The sequence below is a fragment of the Gopherus flavomarginatus genome, chromosome 6 (assembly GCF_025201925.1).
Source record: "Gopherus flavomarginatus isolate rGopFla2 chromosome 6, rGopFla2.mat.asm, whole genome shotgun sequence".
In the NCBI taxonomy this organism is placed as follows: Eukaryota; Metazoa; Chordata; order Testudines; family Testudinidae; genus Gopherus; species Gopherus flavomarginatus.
The window spans coordinates 98,408,752-98,430,390 of NC_066622.1; the positions used below are offsets into that span (position 1 = coordinate 98,408,752).

Consider the following 21,639-nt stretch of genomic DNA (forward strand, 5'->3'; position numbering starts at 1 on the left):
GACTGGATTACACCTTGTTATGGGTTGAGTTAAAACCTCACTGAAACTGACATATGAATGTGACTTCCACTTAAAATAGCTGAGAGACATTTAAGGGACCACACTTAAAACAAGGCCCAACAGAGCCCACTGAGGAGTTTTGGATCATGTAAGTGAAGGAGTGAGTTGGGGAAGAAGGGGAGAACACACAGAAACTGAAGACAGACAAGAATAGAGAGGCACGCAAAAAGCAAGAAAGCCAAGCTTATGAGCACAGTCTGACTCCGGACAAAGCTAGTGGGAAAAAGCTTTTGGGCCCGTTGGCTAAAGAGGCTTGGGACAGTAAGCTAAGGAAATGCTCCTTTTTCTCTCGATTCCTCCTGCAATCAGAGAAACAGGGCTTTGCACATTCCTTGTAAATAAACAAGATTGCAGCAAAGAAAATACTAGACTCCATCAATTGTTACTTCCAGCTGGAACATCCCAAGGCCCTGAAATATGACTAGCTGCTCGGGTCAAGAAGGGGCAACAAGATCTTTCTCTTTACAGCATCCGTTTGAGGCAAGTGAGCGTCCTGGTCTCTGACACAAGAGGAAGATTATCTAGGACCCACCCCTTCAGGATGCTGGGCACCACCTACAAAGGGCTAGACTTCCTCAGCAGCCAAGTCAAGACGAGGTCTGGACTCAGCCCTTCACACGAGGCTTGAGGTGGATCTGACTCTTACTGAGCTCTGAACACTCCTTAACTCCATCAGGCTTGCAGTCTAGAGACTGAGGGCATGCTGCAAATCAGCTGACCCACATTCTTTCCTGCACCAGTGACAACTACAGGGGTGCAATCCTGCTCCCACTGAAGACAGCAGGGAATTTTGCCACTGATTTCAGTGGGAACAAAAGCAAGCCCAGAGTAAGCACAAATGTCAGAAAAATGTGAGAACGGATTTGCAGCCGGACTCATGTCTCAACATCTGGCTGCCAAGCCAGGCCTGGCCTTCAAACCCACCTACTATTCCAGCAAATTTGCCTACCTTATTCTCATTTGCAATGATCCCTCACCTGCCTTTGCCCAAACTGTTGTCTTGTCTTATTTGTATCCATCTTGTCCAGATTAGGCCTGGCTCCTGCAAAGCACCAAACGCCAGCTGCAATCTTCTGAGAGCCCTCAACTCCCACGGAAGTCAGCCCTCTCAGGAGACGTTCAGCACCTTGCTTGACTGGGTTTAATCCTGCCTGTGGGAGTTTTGTCATTGACTTCAGTGGGAGCAGGAACAGAGTCAGACTAGATGGGTATGTCCACACTAAAATTAAACACCAGTGGCTGGCCCGTTTCAGCTGACTGGGGCTCACAGGGCTCAGGCCACAGGGCTGTTTAACTGCAGTGTAGATGTTTATGCTTGGGCTGGAACCCGGGCTCTGGGACCCTCCCCACTCACAGTGTCTCAGCAGGAATCAAAACAGCACCTTACAGAACAGTTTTAGAGGACAAGCACACATACCCCCAGCCAAAATTTCAAACGAAGAGACGTGCATTGTCAGATCCACACATCGCTAACCAAACTGTTCTACACAGGGGATGCTCTCCTCGGGACCTTCAGGGCAACATACTTCTTTCACAAACACAGGAATTTGCAACATATTTATGTACTGAATTCCCTCGTTCTCTCTGCAGGTAATGCCACACTTCTTCCCTCACTTCTGCCTCTTTCTCTGGTGACTGTCCTTGCCATTGCCTCACTAGGTAGAACCTCTAGACACAAACACCACTGCCAGCCTTGAAAGGACACTCTACACAGCTGGAGACAGGTTGTAAGCACAGTGCAGTCCAATGACCACCCACCCTCCTCCCCCGCCCCAAAGAAGCCAAACACCCCTGCCATGTACCATCCCTCTCCCAGTTGGGTCAGGATACTGACAGCTCCTCTCCTGACCCTGCTTTTGAAACTGGGTCTCCCCATCTACACGTAAAGAGTACAAGTCCATCTGGCCTGCTGTTCCCCTGCCCCCTTGCTCTGCTCTTCACTGAGGTTAAGAATAGAAAATCTATTTGCAGCACCATTTCCAACAGGATTTCAGAATCCACTGTGATCCTTGCCACATGGATAACAGCAGCAGGTGAGTGAGGACTGAGCTGAGGGTCAGCGGTCCTTTCGGTTGAGTTTTGTTTTATTGCTTGAAAAATCTCTTTGTAGCACCTTGGAAGGAAATGCCCAATTGATTCAAGCCACTCTCTGAGGTAACCAGGTGTGGTCTACAAAAGCTGTGCGCGCTCAGCCACTGTTTGGGGTTCATTTGCAATCCAGTGGCCAGTGCTGCTTCTTCCTTTTGTTTCTTCCTTTAATTTGATCTTTTTTCGTTATTCCAATAAAGAATTAAAAAGTGCCACTGCTGAAAAGTCATAAAAATGAAGTCGTTTTTTCGGTAGCCTTCTGTTTGGTTTTTAAATCTGTGTCTCATCCGTTTCCGAAAGTGGCTCGGAAACTTGGCTGCTCTGCCCATGTAAACCGTCGACAAGAGAGACACTGGGAAAATGTTTCATGTCACAACAGGGGAGGAGGTCCTGAGACTGTTCCCCAGCTGCTCGGATCCCGTACTATGCCTTCTCCATTGTGCTACGCCCTGGGAGGGGACAGAGGAATCGCTTTTGCTGTTTACACCGGCAGGTTTGTTCAAGGCAGGAGAAAACCATTGAAAGACAGTGCTGCCCCAGAGTTCCCCAGAACTCTGCCCTGCTGCAGCATGCCGGCTAGGAGGTAGTGGTCTTGAGGTGCCAACTTTTGAAGTATCATCGACTGGAGTGCCCTGAGATTGAGTTGCAGCATTAGCCCAAGAGGTTCCATGGGCAGCAGAACCTTCCGTGCTGGGCAGCTGGGCATGAGCAGCTTGGGATGTGTCTGTCTCTTTGGCAGCTGGGCTTTGTATCCTATGAGGGCGGTGCCAGGCAGTGGGATGAAAAGGCAGGGGTGTGACTGGGCTGGGAAAGAAAGCAGCCACATGAGTTCCAGTCTCTGAAGCACCTTGGTTTACACTGGGCGGCACGCTGGTGGTGGAGACCTTTTTGCCACAGGACTCACAACAGAGTTTGTGGTAGCCAGGGATGGAGCAGTAGCGAGCCAGAACTTCCATCTGGCAGAATATGGACTTGTCTCCAAGGCAAGGCTCTTCTGTTGACAAAGACATTTATAAAGAAGCTAGTGAGTATAACCAGGACGTACAATAATAATGTGCACAAAATACAATCCAAAATCACTGCATACATGGGTTTAAAATTATCCCATAAAGCTGCTGTCAGAGTAAAATGCCATATTACACTTGGTGCTACATTATGTTTAGCATTGGTCAAATTTCAAATTCAAGGCTTGATTTAAGCATTGAAAACTGTGAATTCTCCTGTGACCCTCTCTGAATCTGTACATCTTGACTTTCTGGTTTCAGGCATGTTGGAAGCACTCAGCTCCTCAAAGGAAAGGTGGAACAGAAGTACCAAAATATTAATTATTAATTATTATTATTAGATAAACTGTTCATACCAAAGCTACAGCTTGCTTCTCTGCAGTATTTTGGTACTCCCACCTCCTAACAAAGTCAAGACGTGCAAACATGCACAGATGTTTTCTTAAATGAACCAAAATGGTGAAATGTTTGGCTGAGGGGATTAGCAATAGGATGTAGGACCTTTCACCTTTAGGAGACCAGTTGAAATAAGGCCAACATTTTAGAGGGAGTTTACAGACTCCAGATGCAGCCTTATAAACATTGCTACTATTGTCACTAGAAATCAACATAACCGAATAACTCCGTTGTTTTGATTTTACTAGATGACGTTAGCGTTGAGTGGTAGGTGCTGGAGTCACATTGCTGCTGAAGACGTCCACTCACCCACAGGACAGAAGAAGTAAAATTAACAGCCATGGAAGTTCCTCCATGCCAATAGGCCTCAATGCTGCTGAGGAAGAATCATCTTTAAGGATGAGACGCTAATTAAAGACTCCAGGTTCATTTAGGGCCTGATGCAAAGCCCAGTGAAATCAATGGAAGGCATTCCAAGGGCTTTGGATCAGACCCTTAATCCTTCTCATGTCTACTTCTTTGGAGCCCTGATACAGCAAGGTACCTAAGAAAATGCATAATTTTTATCATACATCCCATTGACTTGAATAGAATTACTCTGTATGCATGTGTTAAAATGCCTTGCTGAACTGAGGCCTGGGGCAGGGACTTTGTCTTCCTCACATCTAGACAAGAATCTAGCATACTTTTGGCAGGAGCAGATACAAATGATAAGAAAGTCATTTGTTAGAATCATGTTATGATGTTGACATTTGCCCACTAATAGAATGGGACTATCAGCTTAATCCAGAGAGGCCATCAAATGATAACAACTTCCTGTCACTACCTCCTTATGTCAGATTTGAAATAACTTAAAAGTTACAAATTCCCTGTCCATGTAGCTATGCAGTTTCCTAACACAACCCAAGAACTCTAAGATTAGGAAAAGGCCATCTGACCCAACGTGTCACTGCTCTTTGTACCACTACAAAAATAATAACATTAAAAATAATGACAATATTTACAAGGGAATTCACTTGCCAAAAAATATTGGGGTTTGTGCATGTGTGTATGTAAGGAATTACCTTACAAGTGGAGAACCAATGTTGAAGGCCATTGGAAATTGGCCTTCAACATTGGTTCTTCACTTGTAACATAACTCCCTTCTCTTCATGTGCCAATATGTATTTATGCCTGTATCTGTAATTTTCACTCCATGCATCTGAAGAAGCGGGTTCTTTACCCACCAAACCTTATGCCCAAATAAATCTGTTAGTCTTTAAGGTGCCACCAGACTCCTCGTTGTTTTTGTGGATACAGACTAACATGGCTACCCCTCGACACTACGAAAATCCTTGCAACTGTGTATCAAGGGCCACTAGATGGCACCCTAATTTCAGGGTTAGATACAAAAGTGAAACCTCAGTAACTTGTTTAATTGTCAAGCGAAAGAGTCAGAAAAGAGTTTGGGTCATTCTCCAACTGCAAAACCCACAGAAGGGAGCAGGGAGGATGGCAAGGGAAGAAACAGAGAAGGGAACCTACAACACTTGAACAGAGTACCGCAAAGGTCTGGTTTCTGAACAAGCAGCTCAGGTGAGTGCTGAATGCAGACTTTAGGGAAGGACAAAGAACAGTGCTAGTGGTCTAACTTCAATCTCACTACACATGAAATAGGAAGGTGGTGGGGCACTTCCCAGCACACCCATCTTAGCATGGTAGCATTTCATAACTTCAGACTGCAACCAAGCTAAGTTTGTATTCTCCTCTGGTGTCCGTTATGGGGCTTTAACCTTTTGATCTCCCTTTGAGAAAAGTCTCCCTCCACTAACCTTCAAAAAATGGTGTCCTCCATTAAGTTATTTCCACTTCAGTCACGGAAGAGGAAGAAGGCAGCTTGTAAACATTTAACAGCAGAATCCCTTCCTGAGTAATGCAGGTAAAGAGAGTTCTGCTCCTAGAGACAAACTTAGGAAGAAGGAAAACTTACTTGAAGATATCTTGTTAACAGGATTTTTGGGCCCATCCTGGGGTACCCACTGTACTTTCGGAGTCACATGATCACTGGTGTCTGCGTTTGCTGCAATACTTGGTAGCTTTCCTGTAGGTAGATCAAGGCCAGAAAGTTTAGGCATAAAGATTAGCCCAACAGAGGCATTTCCAAAAGAATCTGAGAGTAGGTATGGTGGGGAGGGTTCCTTGCACTAGCCCTTGTCTTCTAGAGACACACATCAAGATTTTTTAAAGTAACAAGGGTTTTGGGGTGCCTCAATTTTTGGGTATGCAACCTGAGCCACCTTAAAAAGGGACCTGATTTTCTGAGAGCAGGTGCTCAGCTTTCTGCAAATTAAGCCCCTGTAAGGAATCTTAGATTGGGCACCCAAAACCGAGGCATCCAAAACCACTGTTAAAAATCTTGGCCAAAGATTAAAATAAATTTGATGGTCTCACCTTAATCATCAATTATTCACACATCGTAACACCATCAGAAAAGTTTACACGAGCTCTGGTCCTAAAGAAAGGACAAAAACTGGAAAGGCCAGGAGTGCTGTACATTTCGGAAATGTCGGTCTTGTCTGTTAACGTTTTTCCCTGCTGGTCCTCAAGGTCACTTCAGCTGTGTTGCCATTGTGTCATTAGCATTCCCCTGAAGCTGATGGAACATCAGGGCTTACTGACTAGTACAGTTAGCAGCGCAGCACAGGTACTCTACCAAGACGGCTGTTTTAAATTGAAGCGAATGGGAATATGTGAATACCTGTATCTATGGAAGTGGATTTTCAGGAACAACCTGAATCCTTAACTTATATCTTATAACACCTTCTTCTGCTCCTCGGCATGTAAACTACATCACCTTCCATAGCCTTACACATCAGTAGAATAGATCTCCATGCAAAGAAGTTCAACTTGTACCACACCACTGACCGTTTCTCAATTTGATTCCATGACTGACTCTAGGAGAGTCTGCTCCAGCGACATTTCAGCTCCTCTCACCTGGGCACACTGCCATTTTGCAGACTTGAACAGTCTCTGGTTTCTCATCTTCACATTGCCCAATGCTATTGTCACTGGCCTTGCACACCACCTGGCGCTGCTGGATGCCTTCTCCACAGCTGACTGAGCACTGTGACAAATCATCAAGGAGGGGAAAAAGTACACCTATCAGTGCCGGGGGGAAAAGCAGGGACAGAGACATCGAAATGCACCTCATGGTACAAGGGGCTTCAAAAAGAACTCTGTGTGTGTGTGCACATGCGCAAGACTATGTATATAAATACACACAAATTAGTATTCAGACCAATGGATAGAGATCTCCCCAGCTCTGGTGAAATTTGTTCCCTTGGTTGGATACTGCGTAACCTTCCAACTTGAGAATGACTTTCATCTCTATATCATAAAGGTACTTCTGGAAATGAAAGGTTTGGCTTCTCAAATGCACTGAAGTGAATTACATACCAAGCATTTCCCCCTAAGTATAATACCACTGGCCCCCAAAATCTTCCATCCCTACTCTGCCACTAATGTCTTAGCTTTCTTCTTGGCTGGACAGAGGCATTACCATGCCCACATATACACATCCCTGTCTGCCTCTAAAAGGACTACACAGAAAGCTACTTTTCTCTTGTCTTTCTACAAACCCAAACAATAATGTCAGCAGCCGTCTATGTCATTATCTAGTTCACTATAGAATTCATTTGCTGTCTAGGTGATTTACATTAACCCATAACAAATGTGGTCCTCCCACAGGCCTTGTTCTCTAGGGCCTGATCCAAAGCCCAAGGAATTCAACAGAAATCTTCCTATTGACTTCACTGGGCTTTGACTCAGGCACTTAGAATGAAATATATCTCTGGATAATGTTATACTGTGAGTGCTGTATAAAATTATCCTCCTGACTGTGAAAACGCTCTCAGCTCCCACCAGAATAAGAGAGGTTTCAGTGCTAACCCCCAGCTATTCAGCATGGCCACTGGCCACCAATCACCCAAGATTGGTGAGTTTTCCATAGTAGTGAAGCAGGTTCTTTTGCATGCCAGCTGGCTCCCAAGATGTATGATGATCATGCTTTCTCGAGTTTTTGAATCAGGTAACAACTAATTACAGATCTACAGATCTGCGGAATAAAAGCTTTACTATGTCCCAACATCGTATGCATTGCAGAACCTGAGCTCACGCACCTGGGACCAGGCTCCTGTCCTCCATTGGGTTGGACAGGGCAAGCGGCTGCAGGGCCTGCGTGTATCTGGTCGATCTCCTGTGCAGTATTTGGTGTGTACCGTCCGGTTCGTGCCATTCAGGAGGTGCTGGACACACTGCACCACCCTTATCTGAACTCCCAGCTTGCCACAGGACTTGCTGCAGGCTCCCCATTCATCTGCCATCCAGCTGAATCATTAAAATACAGCACTGTCAACAGGTTGAGGGGGAGAATATTTGGACTTTTTCAGATTCTGATTGGCTTATCTTTCTGAAGCTTTGAGATCACAGATTGAGAGTCTTTGGAAAAGATCTGGAAGCTCATATTCCTAGCTGTAGCATAGACGTCAGATTAAGGAGCAAATCCTCAGCAGGTGTCAACCAGGACAACTCTACTGAACTCAGTGGAGCTACCTGATTTACAGAAGCTGAGAACCTGTCTCTCTGAGCCTTACAGTTGGGTTTTGTGCTGATCTAATGTGTTGGACTCCAGTAGGCCAAACAATGGCAAGTTTGTCTTGGTCCCTCTACGACAGCCTGCATAACCCATTAGGAATGGTTATGCCTTCCATGATTTAAGTCATTGTCAGTTCCTTCGCACATGTCCCTGCCTTATTTGGACAGTACTGGGTCACCAAGATTTTATACTTTTCAGGGGGGTTAAAAGAAAACTACAATTTTCAAATAATGAAAATGACCAGAGCCTCCGGCCTTAACCCTGAGCCCCTTCCTGCAGGCACAGCAGAGTGTCATGATCGTAGGGGGGAGAACTCACACTGGCTGGGAGCACTCCTGTGGGTTACATCGCCTCCGGATTGGCTTGGGTTTCTTGCCATTATCGCAGAAGTTCCGATGCACCATCCGGTTATCGCTTTTCCTCCGACAGCCATACTTGGTGTACTGGATGCCTGAAGGAACCACAGAAAGAAAAATACACAGGGAGTAAAGGAATCACTAGTATAGAAACAATTTAGTTTGGAACTCCACCTTGATGACCATTAGTTGGATCCCCCTAACTAGCTCCTCTTGCTTTTCTGCTATGACTTTGCACTCCAACTATGGAGTTCAGCATGTCATACAAGGGGCCATAATGCAGCCAGACAATACTTACTGTAGGCTGTACACACACAAACACACAAAGGCACCAAATATATTTGCAGTCAACAAGGAGGTGGTGGTGAGATATTGCTACTCAAGTCATTCCCCAGTCATTCCCATCTTCCTGCCTGACCCATATAGTTGCTGGCTGCTATGCAGCCAATGGGAAATGCCACTTCATCTCTGCAAAAACTAGGACCAGATTCCAGATTGCATTCTGACTGCATCCAAATTTTGCTCAGACACAGGGTGAGTGTGCAAGGGAGTAGCTCTAATTTAGGCCACTGCCATAAGGTCCCTAAGGGATGACAAAGGGGACTTAGCAGAAGAGCCTCTGAGCTCTGGTGCATTTTGTGACTATTGAAAAGAGTTTGATGGACCTCACTTGGAGCTTACTTCCCCTGATGGAAAAGAAAAGAATCCACATCACAAAAGAGCCCCAAAATGTTGTTAGAATTTGGCACACTGGTCACATTTGCTTGGAAAAAGACCAGATCTGGGCTAAGCTAGCCTGAAGCATGAGCTTCCATTCACTCTCCTAGAGGTTGATCCCTCCATGTCAGGATTGTGTTCATTGGTGGAGCACGTACAAGAGAAGGTCATATTGCAGCAACTTGTAGCTAAAACAAGGATTTCAGTTCCATCCCTGCCAGTCCCTGAAAACCTTCCCATATGCCAATATTTATTTTAAAAAAATCACAGTTACAAGGAAATGAGAACAAGATGGAGCCATCAGATCTGCTTTGCCTTTTAAAAACTGATTTATTTCAGTGCTCTGGATAGAGTTTACATTTATTTGCTCCATAATTATGATGATTTCACCCGCCTTGAAACGGGTGCTATAAGGATTTGTAACTTGTGTAAGTGTGGCATCTTATCCATTCATTTGCGTAACAAGCACCCCAGAATCTGCACACAGACACACACACTTCCTGTTCCTCAGTGTAGAGAATGACTCAGGTACCGGCGGGAACAAACCAGCAATAACAGGTGGAAGTGCTACTGGGTCTTACAGGCCTTTCTATTTCTATAAGTTCCTATGATTAGGCCCTTCCCCAAATCTGTAAGAATAACAGTGAGATGATTCTCATTTGTATAGCGCCTGGGTCTGTGCTTTTAAGCAAAGCTGCAGAAACCTGACTTAAAGACCCCCTGGTTACATTTTCAGGAATCCTCCTTAACTGAGATTACAAAAATTGCTAGTGCACCTTCTAATTGTGCAAAACCAGCATTCAAACATAAAAAATGGCACCTGTGTGCACAATTACCTATGCTGTGTGCACAAAAGATATCCACTCAAACTTCTGCAGGTATCATTAAAAAAGAATGTTGAAAAATATGACATTGTGCGTTTGGAGTAGAGCTGCATCAGAGAATGTTCTGCAATAATTGCAAGGGTCTTTATAACTGTCATGGGGCAGCCCCTTAGGGTGCCCCCCAGCGTCATGCCGCAGCACATCCCGGGCACATGCCTGTTTCCCCTTCAGTGGATCATCTCAGAAATAGTCCACAAAGACTTTCTAAGGATACCCAGCCTTTGCAGGGTTAGTTTATTGCCCAATAAAGCTCTGTGCACATAAACCATAACAACAGTCCCACAACCATAATCCAGAATTCCCCAGCACAGTCCAAATAGTACAGTTAGTTTCCAAGTCCCAATAGTCTATGAATACACTAAGTATGGCCCCATCATCTCTCACCATACTCAGGTTCTCTGGTACAGCTCCAACATCTCTCACCACGCTCGCCTTTCTAGTATGGCTCCACTGTCTCTCACCATGCCTCCCCCAATCTTTAGTCCTCTTCTGGCTCTCCAGCTCAGCTCTCCGGCTCAGTGAGCCAGCAGCTATCTCTCTCTGCTGCTCTCAGCCTTCAGCCCTTTCCAGCCTTTTCTGGCAGAGATGGAAACTCTCTGGCCCAGGAAGCTCAGCAGGCTAGCCCCTCCATTGGCTTCCTGGCCCTCAGCCCTTTCCTTAGCCAGAGAGCCAGTGCTGGGAGGCTGAAAAGTCAGCAAACTAGCCCTCCTTCTTTTCAGCTTTCCCTGGAGACAATCCTCCAGATTGCTGATCTCTGACAGCTCTCACCTTCCAATCCCCAGATTGACCTGGTCTGTTGTTAGGCTCTTCCACTTATATGGCCCAGGTCCCATCTCTTAAAATCCAACTGGGAAGCAGCTGACATATCGCAAGTGCATTGGACCACTCCAAAAGCTCCTAAAGGGGCCAATCTCCCTGTGACACTCAAATTACCATCTCAGAAATCCCAGGTTTTAAGAAGCCACAGAAATCTTAAGCAAATGAGAGAATCAGATGATGCGTCAAACCAGACTCCCAAAGAAAGCAGTATATCAGAGTACTGCCAAAGGAAGTTAGATTGGCTCCCCAAGCATCCTGGAACTTAAGGCTTGGAATTGCTAAAGAATAGAGAATTAGGTAATTAAGGTATATGGATATCTAAAACTCAGAGGTCTACTTTGACTCACACTGCCCTACAGGTCCAAAAAATCTGAGCACGACATATATGTGACCATGTACTACAGCTTAACAGACACATAAAAGAGAAACAGACCTCCTCCGCAAGCCTTTGAGCACTGAGACCAGCTCTTGAGGGCCCACTCATAGGAATCCGTCTCTTCAAGAAGGACATTATTGTTGCCAATCACCGGCAGCAGGTCTTCATGGATAATGTACTTATACATCAGGCTGCTCTTCGACTCATCTTCCTGTGGGATAACCTGGAATCAGAGAAAGAACAAAGGCAGTGTAGAGGGAGCAAAGAAGAGAGAAAGAGAATGAAATTGTGGGAAAGGGTGAGAGGGGAAGGAGGAGAGGAATTAAAGAGGATGCAAACAATGACAATGTAGCATGTAGACACATAACATGAAAAGTAGAAGAAAAGAAAGAAGAAGAAAGTAATAGGAAAGAAATTAAACAAATACCACAGATAGAAAAGAGAAAACTTTTAGTTAACATGAAGAACTCTTGATCCATTCAAAATATTTCAATTAATCTAAAATGACTGGAAGGATTCTAAAATACTCACAGAACATACTCTGTATTGGACCACTGTACATGTGCAGAAAATGCCTATGACATATCAAAATATATGTTCAAACTCTAGACTTCATACACAGAACTTTCTACCTTATCTGCATAAATAGAAAACTGTACTATAATTTTAGAAATACAAGGAGGCATAGAAGTGTTGTTTGTAACACTCTATACCAATAAGTGAACACATATTCTAAGACATTGCAGGGCAGGGAGGATGAGCTTTTCTTCCACTGAGGCATGGGGAATCTAGAACTCGTTAATGCTGGGATAAGCCAGAACTGGGTGTGTATGGTAGGCTATGGTCGTATGCCTTGATACTTTGTCAGATGCAAGGTCAAAAACATTCAGGGTTCTGAGAAGTGCATTCGTAGCGTATTTCTGCACGTCCTGAAGTATTTTAATCGCTATTAGATTATGGCTAGTTAATTTCATTTTTTAAAATAACTTTTAAGAGTTTTGTGGCATTTACGCCATATGTCCTTCCACTATGAAATTCCGCCATTCCATTCTACATTGTATATCAGGCTTTTCTAGCATTTGCAACAGTGATTTCACTGTGTGCTCTGCTTCAGTGAATGATTGTGCCCATCACATCTCCTGAGGACAAGACAGTGTGACTCACCAGCACACTGATTGCTTCATGCAGGGGGCCGCTGGTTTTCAAGCTCTCCTTGCCATTCTCGATTGTGTATTCCCACTCCAAGCCCATCTCAATGAAGGTTTTGCTTTTGGCTTCCTTGTCTTTGGCATTAAGGATGAAGTTTCCAGTAGCTTGATTCTTAACAGCTGGGAAAAGAAGTTCACAAAGTAATTTTCCCCTGCTAAAGACCTTTAGGGACAGAAAAATGAATTGTGAGCATAATGCATGGGAATTTAACTGACCAGAAGAAATCCCTAAGGATGAGAATTGTATGAATAGACCTTCATGGTGAAAATATTCCTCATTACAGACCAGATATTCATAAAAAAGATCTCAGAATTTGGGCTCAGCTGGTTGGTCTTTTGAAAATCCAGCCATTAAGTATCACAGTGGGAGCAGCTGGGAGCTGAGCAATTAAAAATCTGGCTCTTGTTTAGGTGCCAAAATAGCACCTGCAACTCTGGCCCTATATACACCTCTACCCAATATAATGCTGTCCTCAGGAGCCAAAAAATCTCACCACTTTATAGGTAAAACTGTGTTATATCGAACTTGCTTTGATCCGCCAGAGTGTGCAGCCCCTCCCCTATAAAGCACTGCTTTACCACGTTATATCCGAATTCGTGTTTTATGGGGTCAAGTTATATCAGGGTAGAGGTGTATTAACAATTGTATACTACTGACTGTAAGCAAAGCAAGTCCTATTAGTCTTTCGATTGTGATCTAATCTTCTGCCAGAAAGGTAAAAATAATGTTATTCACGGACGAGACTGCAGGCCTGGACTGTGCCATGGGTTAATGCACTAGGTCTTTACAGAAAAACATCTGGGCTCAAATAGTAGCTTAAATGGCAAGTGAAATGGGTTTGCCCACATCACAAACCGACCATTTAAGATAACACCCCTAGGAATCTGTGTACAGGGAGGCCCAAAAAAGAGATAGCAGAGGTGCTGTAGGTCAAGAGTGAGATGTACTGGCAGAGCTGTGTAAGGCCCAGGACTGGAATAGCAGTATTGCTTGTTGGAACTGAGAGGCACTGGCAGAGGCCTCAGGCCCAGAATTCGAGGGAATATGCAGGCAGATGAAAGTGTCCCTTTTCTGCCCTTCTAAAGAAAATACATCGTTGTGGGGCTTGTGTCTGCAGTGCAGAGAACAAGGCTGTGAGCAGCTGCTCATGGAAGAGCCTGAATACATTCCACTGAATGAACAGGCATGTGCGTGTAGGGCTGATCAAGACAGACCAATCCCCCTGACATTCCTACTCATCCTTTGAATTAATGGTCTTCTGAGCAGAAAGAAAACATACAGACACATACACACCCTTCCTATGTCTGAAAGAGATTTGGCTTCAAGACCCAGCCCTCTGAGAATATACCTCACACAGAGGAGCATTGTGTGAATTCTCACTACAGGATCACACAGCCAGCTTCACTGGAAGGTTCACTAAGAAGGATTTTGGAGACAGCAGAGGAGAGCTGCAAATTGAGATGCAAGAGGCTGGGAAGCAGCTACTCCAGCTTAACTACTTCGTCATTTTCAAGTAACTTTCTCTCTCAATCATATGCGCACACACAAATACCCACTCACTCCAATGTGCTTTTAAACAGTGCAGAGTAAGAGAAACAGAAGGATCACTCTATAGAAGACTTTAAAGGCCAGGATGTTGCCCTGCTGTGCCTCCCTGGCCCTGTTCTAGCAGCACAAAGGGGCTGTTAATCTGGCTTAACCAGATACACGGGCTTCCCCCAGTGTGGAGAAATCCTCAAGTGGCCTAGGGCCAGCACAGCAGCTCCTACACTATCCCCTATGCTCCTGGTATAGACAGGAGTGGCTGAGGAGCTGCTCTATCTAGCCAATCCCCAGTTGTTGTAAGGTCCCTTGGGAGCCATTACCAGCCAGTGCAGCTTAGAACAGCCATGAAGATGTTCTTAGATGCAACTCATGACATACTTGGCACCCAGCAGCCACAGGACTGGGTGGAGTAGGATGGATTTTAAGGTTGCCCCTTAACATCCTTCCTCTGTCCCAAGGATTTGGCCCCAGGACTCTACATTTTCTTTTTTTTCAGCTGACTGTTAGTGCTCATGGAAGTGACAGAATGGAATCATTGGCTAGTGCCAGCCATGAACAAAGGCAAATGTTGTACAAATTCTTTGGCCTCCTGCTCCCAGCTCTGCCAACATACCTCAATTCTGACATGGAACACGCCTTGCAATTCCACTCCTGAGCACACATACCCAGTTCTGCCAAAACAGTTCAATTCTTCACCACCCACTGCTATTCCATTCCAAGGCTCCTCCTAAGCAGCAACTGATATTCCCACAGAACCGGCTAAATTGTCTGCTAGTTCTGTGTAAGAACAAATGTTGTTGTTCTCTGACTTTTATGCAAGGAAGTGGGCTAAGGGCTACTCATTTCACTGGGATCTGGGTGATAAATCAGCCTTTTGCACTCAGTTTCCCATTTTATCCATGCACTTGAATATTTTGTGCATGCAACTGCCCCTTTGCACTTCCATACACATTTTGAAAGTGTGACTACCACATCTATTTTAGATAACCCAAGCCTGAAAGCTTTGATTAATCAACACTAGGCCAAACTGGCTAATACCCATCTCTGAGTCTGTCTGTGCTCTCTGGTTGTTCAGTACTCACCAATGCTATGGGAGGCCGGCTCCATCTCTTCTATCTGAATGTATCTGGCCCCAGCCGGAATCTCAAACATTTTCAAAACACCCACTGAAAATTAAACAAAAGTAAAGCATTCTCAAAAAACTGATAGCAAAGCAGGCAAGTTTAGATTCTGTGGAACAGTGCCACTAGGTTTTGAAACCACAGGTTTTTATTAACTATGGGTCAAATTCATAAGATCCAGTGATTCAATTCAGATAATCATCCAAAAATGTGGATTCTTATCTGGAATGTACATGAACATGAGTTGTTTGCCCTCTCATTCTGCAGTTCTCTCATAACTCCCTGTTTTTTCCTCCTGAAACCTCCCCAAGATTTGCCTAAGAGCCTCCTGGCTCCTCTTCTTCTTTCTAAATCTTACTTCAATGAGAGCCTTCCAGCTTCCTATCTTTCTCTTTCTGATAATCCTACCCCTGCAAAAGTATTGCATGATCCTTCTCATCTCCTGGTCAGGTTCCCAGCATTCCGTGGCTACCCCCTGCACTCTTCCTTGCTCCTATCACATCTCTCCCTTCTTGCAACACCACGTTTCTCTAGAAAGGCTCTTGCCTTTCCACTACTTTGTCCTACTCCTAACCCCTGTGAGAGATTAGGTAAAGAGACAGACATTATTTTCACATGGATTGCTAAAGATACTGTAGTATCTTGACTACTCTTATGCAAAGGGCTGCCCTCAGCAAAGCTCTCTCATTTCTGACTTCCTTCGTAGTCTTGAGGGGTCAGACTCCAAGTGGCATCAGTGTGATCCCACCCATCTGTTAGCAAAACACCTACATGGGATGTATGTCTTACAACATGCACTGAAGTTGGCAAGGTTGGGAGCTCAGGCTGATTGATCTACAACACAAGCAAGTTCCATAACCTTCACAAGGTACGCCCTGGACTCTATCAGCTAAATGAAGCTGCCATATGTGGGTGCAGACAGGGAAGCAGTTACTGTGATAGCCTGGCCCCAGTACATCAAGGGCTTTGTAGATGAGGCCCACAACCTTGAACTCAATAGGCAAACAGGGCCTGATCCAAGCCCCACTGAAGTGAAAAGGGACTTCTTCCACTGATATCAATGGTCTTTGGATCAGGCCTCTGGCACAAAGGGAAAAGCAGCGGTGTGATATAGTTGTGCCAGTTTGTGCAGTTTAGCAGGTAATCCACTGTGTGCTGTAACAACTGTAACTTCTGGGTAGTCTTCTCCTACAGTGCATTGCCTCGGTCTAGCCTGGTGATGCAATAGCTTGAATCATATAAATAGCCAGCTAATAGATAGGCAGAAAGAAATAGATACCATAAATAAGCTGTTGTAATTAACTGACTAAATGATTGGGTCCTTGCTCAATCAACAGAAGACCAAGCACAGCTGGGAGCTATCACTTTGGCAGTTATAGAGGGCACATCCTTAGATAATATCAACCAGCAGAGCACCAATGAAGTCAGTAAAGATACACTACCTGATGACCCTCATATCTGAGCACACAACGAGCACTTGGACATCAAGTTTCTGGACTTTCATTTTGTTTGCCAAAGGTCTGCAGAGTAAGACAAAGGTCTAGTCTTCTTTCTCAGTATTTTGTTTTAATTTCAAAATGCAAAACCTGTATGTAATAGCCTGTTAAGTGATGTGCAGTTGGCCAGAGGCAACATAAGCAAGCATTCTGAGCCTGTGGATACACTTCTGGCTAGAAAGACATGGCCTTCATTTCAGCAGCAATATCGCTCTAACCTTCCTGTTCTGTGTTTGTACTGTGCTTCTCACAATGGGGTCCTCGTCCATGACTAGGGCTCCTAGACCTTATGATAATACAAATAAATACTACTACTACTGATGATAAACTATGAGATGTAGTTGTACGTATATCTGTAGGGCCAAATTCTCATTTCAGCAACACCTGTGTATATCTGTAGTAATTCCAATGGACTTCAACAGAGATACTCTAGAATAGGTTTACACAGGCAGAACTAAGAGTAGGTTTTAGCCCACAGATGGATAATATTTGTTACATGCAAAGGTACATTAAAGCAATCACTTCCAAAATATGAATACTCTTCCACTACTCCCAGGCCAGACTCTCACCTGGCTGCTTTGGGGATTTGATGAAAGTCCCTTTCACCGTCCGGCAGTGGGAATTGTCACCCCCGCAAACACCACACTTGTCATCCTGCTTCAAAGAGCCAATTTCCTTGTCACATCCAACATGCTGTCACCAAAGAGGAAGAGAAAGAGAGTTTAAAAAGGTCACATATGTAGAGCCTCAAAATTCAAGGCAGGTATCATACCTCGTAGCTTGTCCTGGGCTTTGGCCCCCCTCCAGTCTTACAGCAGTATGACAGCTGTGCAGATGTGTATGGCAGGGGAAGATGGTAGTGACTTTCCAGTGCAAACCCTCACAAAAAACTCTGCCAGCTGGTGAATCATTCTCACTAGCAGTCACTCCCCATGACAAATGGGAGATAGATCTGAGATCAAGTGCCCTACTTCTTTTATGGTGCTAGGGAGCTTTTAGGCTAATGTAAGCCTTCAGGGTTGTCCTGCTTCAATTCTCTGCTACACTTGACCACCACGTGGTAGCTCCAAGTCCCCTTAAGTCCCTCAGAAAGAGTCTATAGGGGTGAACTGTGCAAACTTGGATGCCAACTTTGGATGGAAGTCTTAGCCCATCCACCAGTATAATCAGCCACTCCTCTACTGGCACCCTTGATTCTCTGTTTATAAAAACAGTGTGACATAATAAAACAGAACTTGGAGGAAAATATTTAACGAGCTTCCCCCACATTACTAGTTGAATGCACATGAATTGCCTCCTACACATACACAGCTTCTCTACCATTGTGAGTGCCAAGGAAGCCTGGGTAAATAACAGTGTATCTAAACCTTTATTTACTCTTCACACAGTGCCCCAGTTTAGAAAGGAATTTTAGATTCCTATGGAAAAGTCTATAAAAAATGTAAAACATTTAAGATTCCACTGACTCCAGAAATGTTCATGCTTGTTCTCTCTTCCTCTCATTTGAATAGGCAAAAACTGCCAGACCCAATGATCAGTTACATACGTACCACACACTCCCCCCGAACACAGGCACTGTATTGGTCTCTGTAGCTGCATCTGGTACCATCATGAACCACCTGGTTCATGAACACCACATCTCCTGTTTCCTCTGACTGACAAATCAGCTCACACTTCTGAGCATCTGCAGCAAAATAAGCATTGAAAAACCCATGTTCATGGCAACACAATGGAGTCAATACAAAATACAAACTATCTTAATAAGAGGAACTTGCTATCTTGAATTAGAATATTCTCAAGAGCCATTCCCTTCTTGTCTCTAAGTCCCTCCTACATTTGCCATTCGGTACTCTATATTCTCGTACAACAAACTTAGGGAGGTGGATATTATCCACAACATATTAAGATTTGACTCTGGCAGAGTAAATTAAATGATCTAAAAAGTACATGGATTGGGCAAGCTGTTTTCATTCTTTGTTGAAATCTGAAATGATTGTTTATGTAGTGAAACACCAAATTCTGCCTGCAGATATGCACGTGCAAGTCCCTTTGACATCCTCGCAACTGCAAACACATTGAGTCAGCTGGTACACCGCTACCTCGATATAACACCACTCAATATAACACGAATTTGGATACAACTCAGTAAAGCAGTGCTCTAGGGGGGTGGGGCTGCGCACTCCAGTGGATCAAAGCAAGTTCAATATAACATGGTTTCACCTGTAACGCGGTAAGATTTTTTGGCTCCCAAGGACAGTGTTATAGCGAGGTAGACGTACACTACAGAATCACTTGATTCCTTTAATTCAATGAGAGTTGTGCATATCTGAGGACAGAATTTGTCCCACAACAGCTACAAATACAACATATCATCCAGCTGTGTAAAGCAACACGGCATTATGAAAAGATTGTAAAACAGTGACAAAAATCCAACCTAAAAAAAGTGCAGATAGATAAATTTATGTTTAAAACAAACAGCATATTCTCTCCTGCATCAAAAATTCCTATTGGTGGAAGACAGTGGGGGAGATATCAGAGCACTGCTTATGGCGCTCTGATTCTGTTGGCTTGTCTTCACTATCCCCAGCTCTGATGCAGGTCAGAGGCGCAACTTATGGGCTGCATTAACAAATACGAGTGGCACATGAAAATCAGTTTTGCTCCTCTTGCTTGCCTGGATCCAGGTGCAGAGGTTTTATTTCCCCTGCAATTATTGACAATATCACATATAATACAAAGAGCATTTTCCTGCTCTATTTCAGGTGCTTGTGATGTTCTTAGTGCTCGCGATGGAAACCCTCAGCATAGGCTTCTGTAGGTAAGGGAAAGTGATTTTTGGGAACCTGAAGGGCTGGTGATGAAATATGAAGCTTTTCTCTTTAAAGAGCACTGAGATCATACAAGCATGAAAGATGTCACATAAAACCCAATTCAGTTTTTTCTCTTTAAATGACAGCTGAGTGCAGGGGTCTTTGATAGTGTCCTTGCAATGTGAAAGGCATAATCACATACACCTGTAGGAGCCACTACAGTAGGCCAACAGTGGCAGCAGTGTCATTCCAATAGCAAGGAAAAAATATATATACAGGTCATAAGGAACTCAGGACCAATCCCAGAACTGTCCAAAGAAAGAGCTATCCTCATTGCCATACTGTAACCTATCCAAACTCTTCTGAATGGTCCCCAGGGAATGTACGCAGCCCACAAACCAAACAGAAGTCCGGTCGATGACTAAACGAGCACTGCCTGGCCGAATGGGCTGTCTCCACTTACCATCGTGGTGCTCATAAGGAAGCCAGGTGTGTTTGGAGTTCTGGTGGGTATAATAAGAGTTACGCTTAGAACACTGCTGGGCACGGAAATCTTCATAGGGTCCACGACACTCTTCAGTATTGCAGACTTGGTACTCATAAATGGCACCTGGGCAATGGCGACCACCATAGGCTGGACTAGAAAATAAATAGGAGGATAAAGAATTTTGAAACTATTTCAGAAAGGGGTACTCAGACCTGATGCAGCACAGTCCTACTTCAGATCGTGTGTGAGGGAGGCTTTCATGACTGCCTCTCTGAAGCCTGGATGTTCTAGTACAATGGCATGAGGTCTCATGAAAACTTTAACTCTAGAAACACTGTCCATAGGTCTCCGTGAAATACTTTTTCCTCTTCACTCGACTGACTTTCCCCACATTCCAGTCCAGACTACCATCATGTTAAAGGACAAATACATGTTTGCACAGAAAGACTTATTTATATTAGGTTAGTCATTTAAAGCACCAAAGCAACTGTGAAAGCTGGTGAGCCCACAATCCATACCTATCACAACCAACTTTGTGCTAGTTTGACAGTCCATGTAAGCACACTTGGCTCACACGTTAGGATTCTTGTCCCCTGCCAGCATATAAGAGCAATGAAGTGGTACAAAGTGCACGTGTATTGCCATAATTGCTAGCTGCTATCACCAGGTCACTGAGCCAAGAAGCTGAGTTTGATCCATTTGAAGCCCATCTGCCTTGACAGTGCTTCTTTGTTGTTAGTGCTCCTCTGGGTTAAAGGAAGGTGACCAGCTCAGTTTGATTACGTCAAGCTTCAATCCTATTAGGTGCATGTGAAGAGAAGGAGTTAAACGAATTGTAGCTCTGCATTTAAATTTAGGGATTACAGCTGGGATTTTCAAAGGAGACTAAGGGAGTAGGATAAACAAATCCTATGGGAGTTAAGAGCCTAATTCCCTCAGGCTCCTTTGACAATCCCATCTTACATATCTGACCATAAGAGATGCCCATGATCTATAGCAACAAAAGCAAAGAAAGGATGGACAAGCATATCCCTAAAGTTTGCTAGGCTCTGGGAAGGAGAGTTCCCTTTAATGCTCTGACACTCAGTGCATGGCCCTTCCTCTCTCCAGCTTACACTCAGCTGTCCAGAACAACACCTCACCTTCCTTCTGACTGACCTACTGGAGGCAGGAGGAGGAGGCCCTTGTTCTCTGCCACTTTCAATACAGCAAGGACTGAGAGAATGAGCAGAAGGCCAAACTTACGGTGGGTTGTTGCAGTTCCTGCTGCGGGAGCGCACCCCACCCCCACATGTCCTGGAGCAGGAGCCAAATTTGGACCAGGAACTCCAGCTGCCATCCTGGCTGTAAGGCTGCTCTGAAGTCTTCCAGATGCAGTGACCCTTGAAACACCACTGGAACAGGAGAAGAAACAGGGGTTACCGGAACACCTGCCTCTTCATAACTGTCCAGTGTTAGTGAGGAGAGAGATTCTATAGTCATAGGGGCACCCAGCTTAACAACATGGTTTAGAATCTGGGTCTCCCACTCCTATTGGTCAGATGGACATGACAGACAGTGGTAACTGTGAAGTCATGAAACCTTAAAGTAATAAAGAAAGGTCTTGGGGGCCTGGGTGAAAGAGTGGACTAATGAACT

The 21,639-nt window shown here is 44.5% G+C and overlaps 1 protein-coding gene across 1 annotated transcript in view; it reads right to left on the reverse strand.

Annotated features, from left to right (window-relative positions):
• Window positions 1-2,513: 2,513 nt before the first annotated feature.
• The window catches only part of ADAMTS14 (ADAM metallopeptidase with thrombospondin type 1 motif 14), a 95,086-nt gene continuing 75,960 nt past the window's right edge, over window positions 2,514-21,639 (reverse strand). Inside the window, exons 12-23 of the mRNA XM_050959302.1 lie at window positions 21,247-21,395; window positions 19,978-20,153; window positions 18,255-18,388; window positions 17,274-17,397; window positions 15,170-15,253; window positions 12,498-12,661; window positions 11,391-11,556; window positions 8,500-8,632; window positions 7,706-7,913; window positions 6,522-6,651; window positions 5,518-5,628; window positions 2,514-3,142 (exon numbers count right to left, since the gene is read on the reverse strand). Of these exons, the coding sequence (XP_050815259.1) occupies window positions 2,514-3,142; window positions 5,518-5,628; window positions 6,522-6,651; window positions 7,706-7,913; window positions 8,500-8,632; window positions 11,391-11,556; window positions 12,498-12,661; window positions 15,170-15,253; window positions 17,274-17,397; window positions 18,255-18,388; window positions 19,978-20,153; window positions 21,247-21,395 (2,208 nt within the window). The remainder of the gene's footprint in view (window positions 3,143-5,517; window positions 5,629-6,521; window positions 6,652-7,705; window positions 7,914-8,499; window positions 8,633-11,390; window positions 11,557-12,497; window positions 12,662-15,169; window positions 15,254-17,273; window positions 17,398-18,254; window positions 18,389-19,977; window positions 20,154-21,246; window positions 21,396-21,639) is intronic.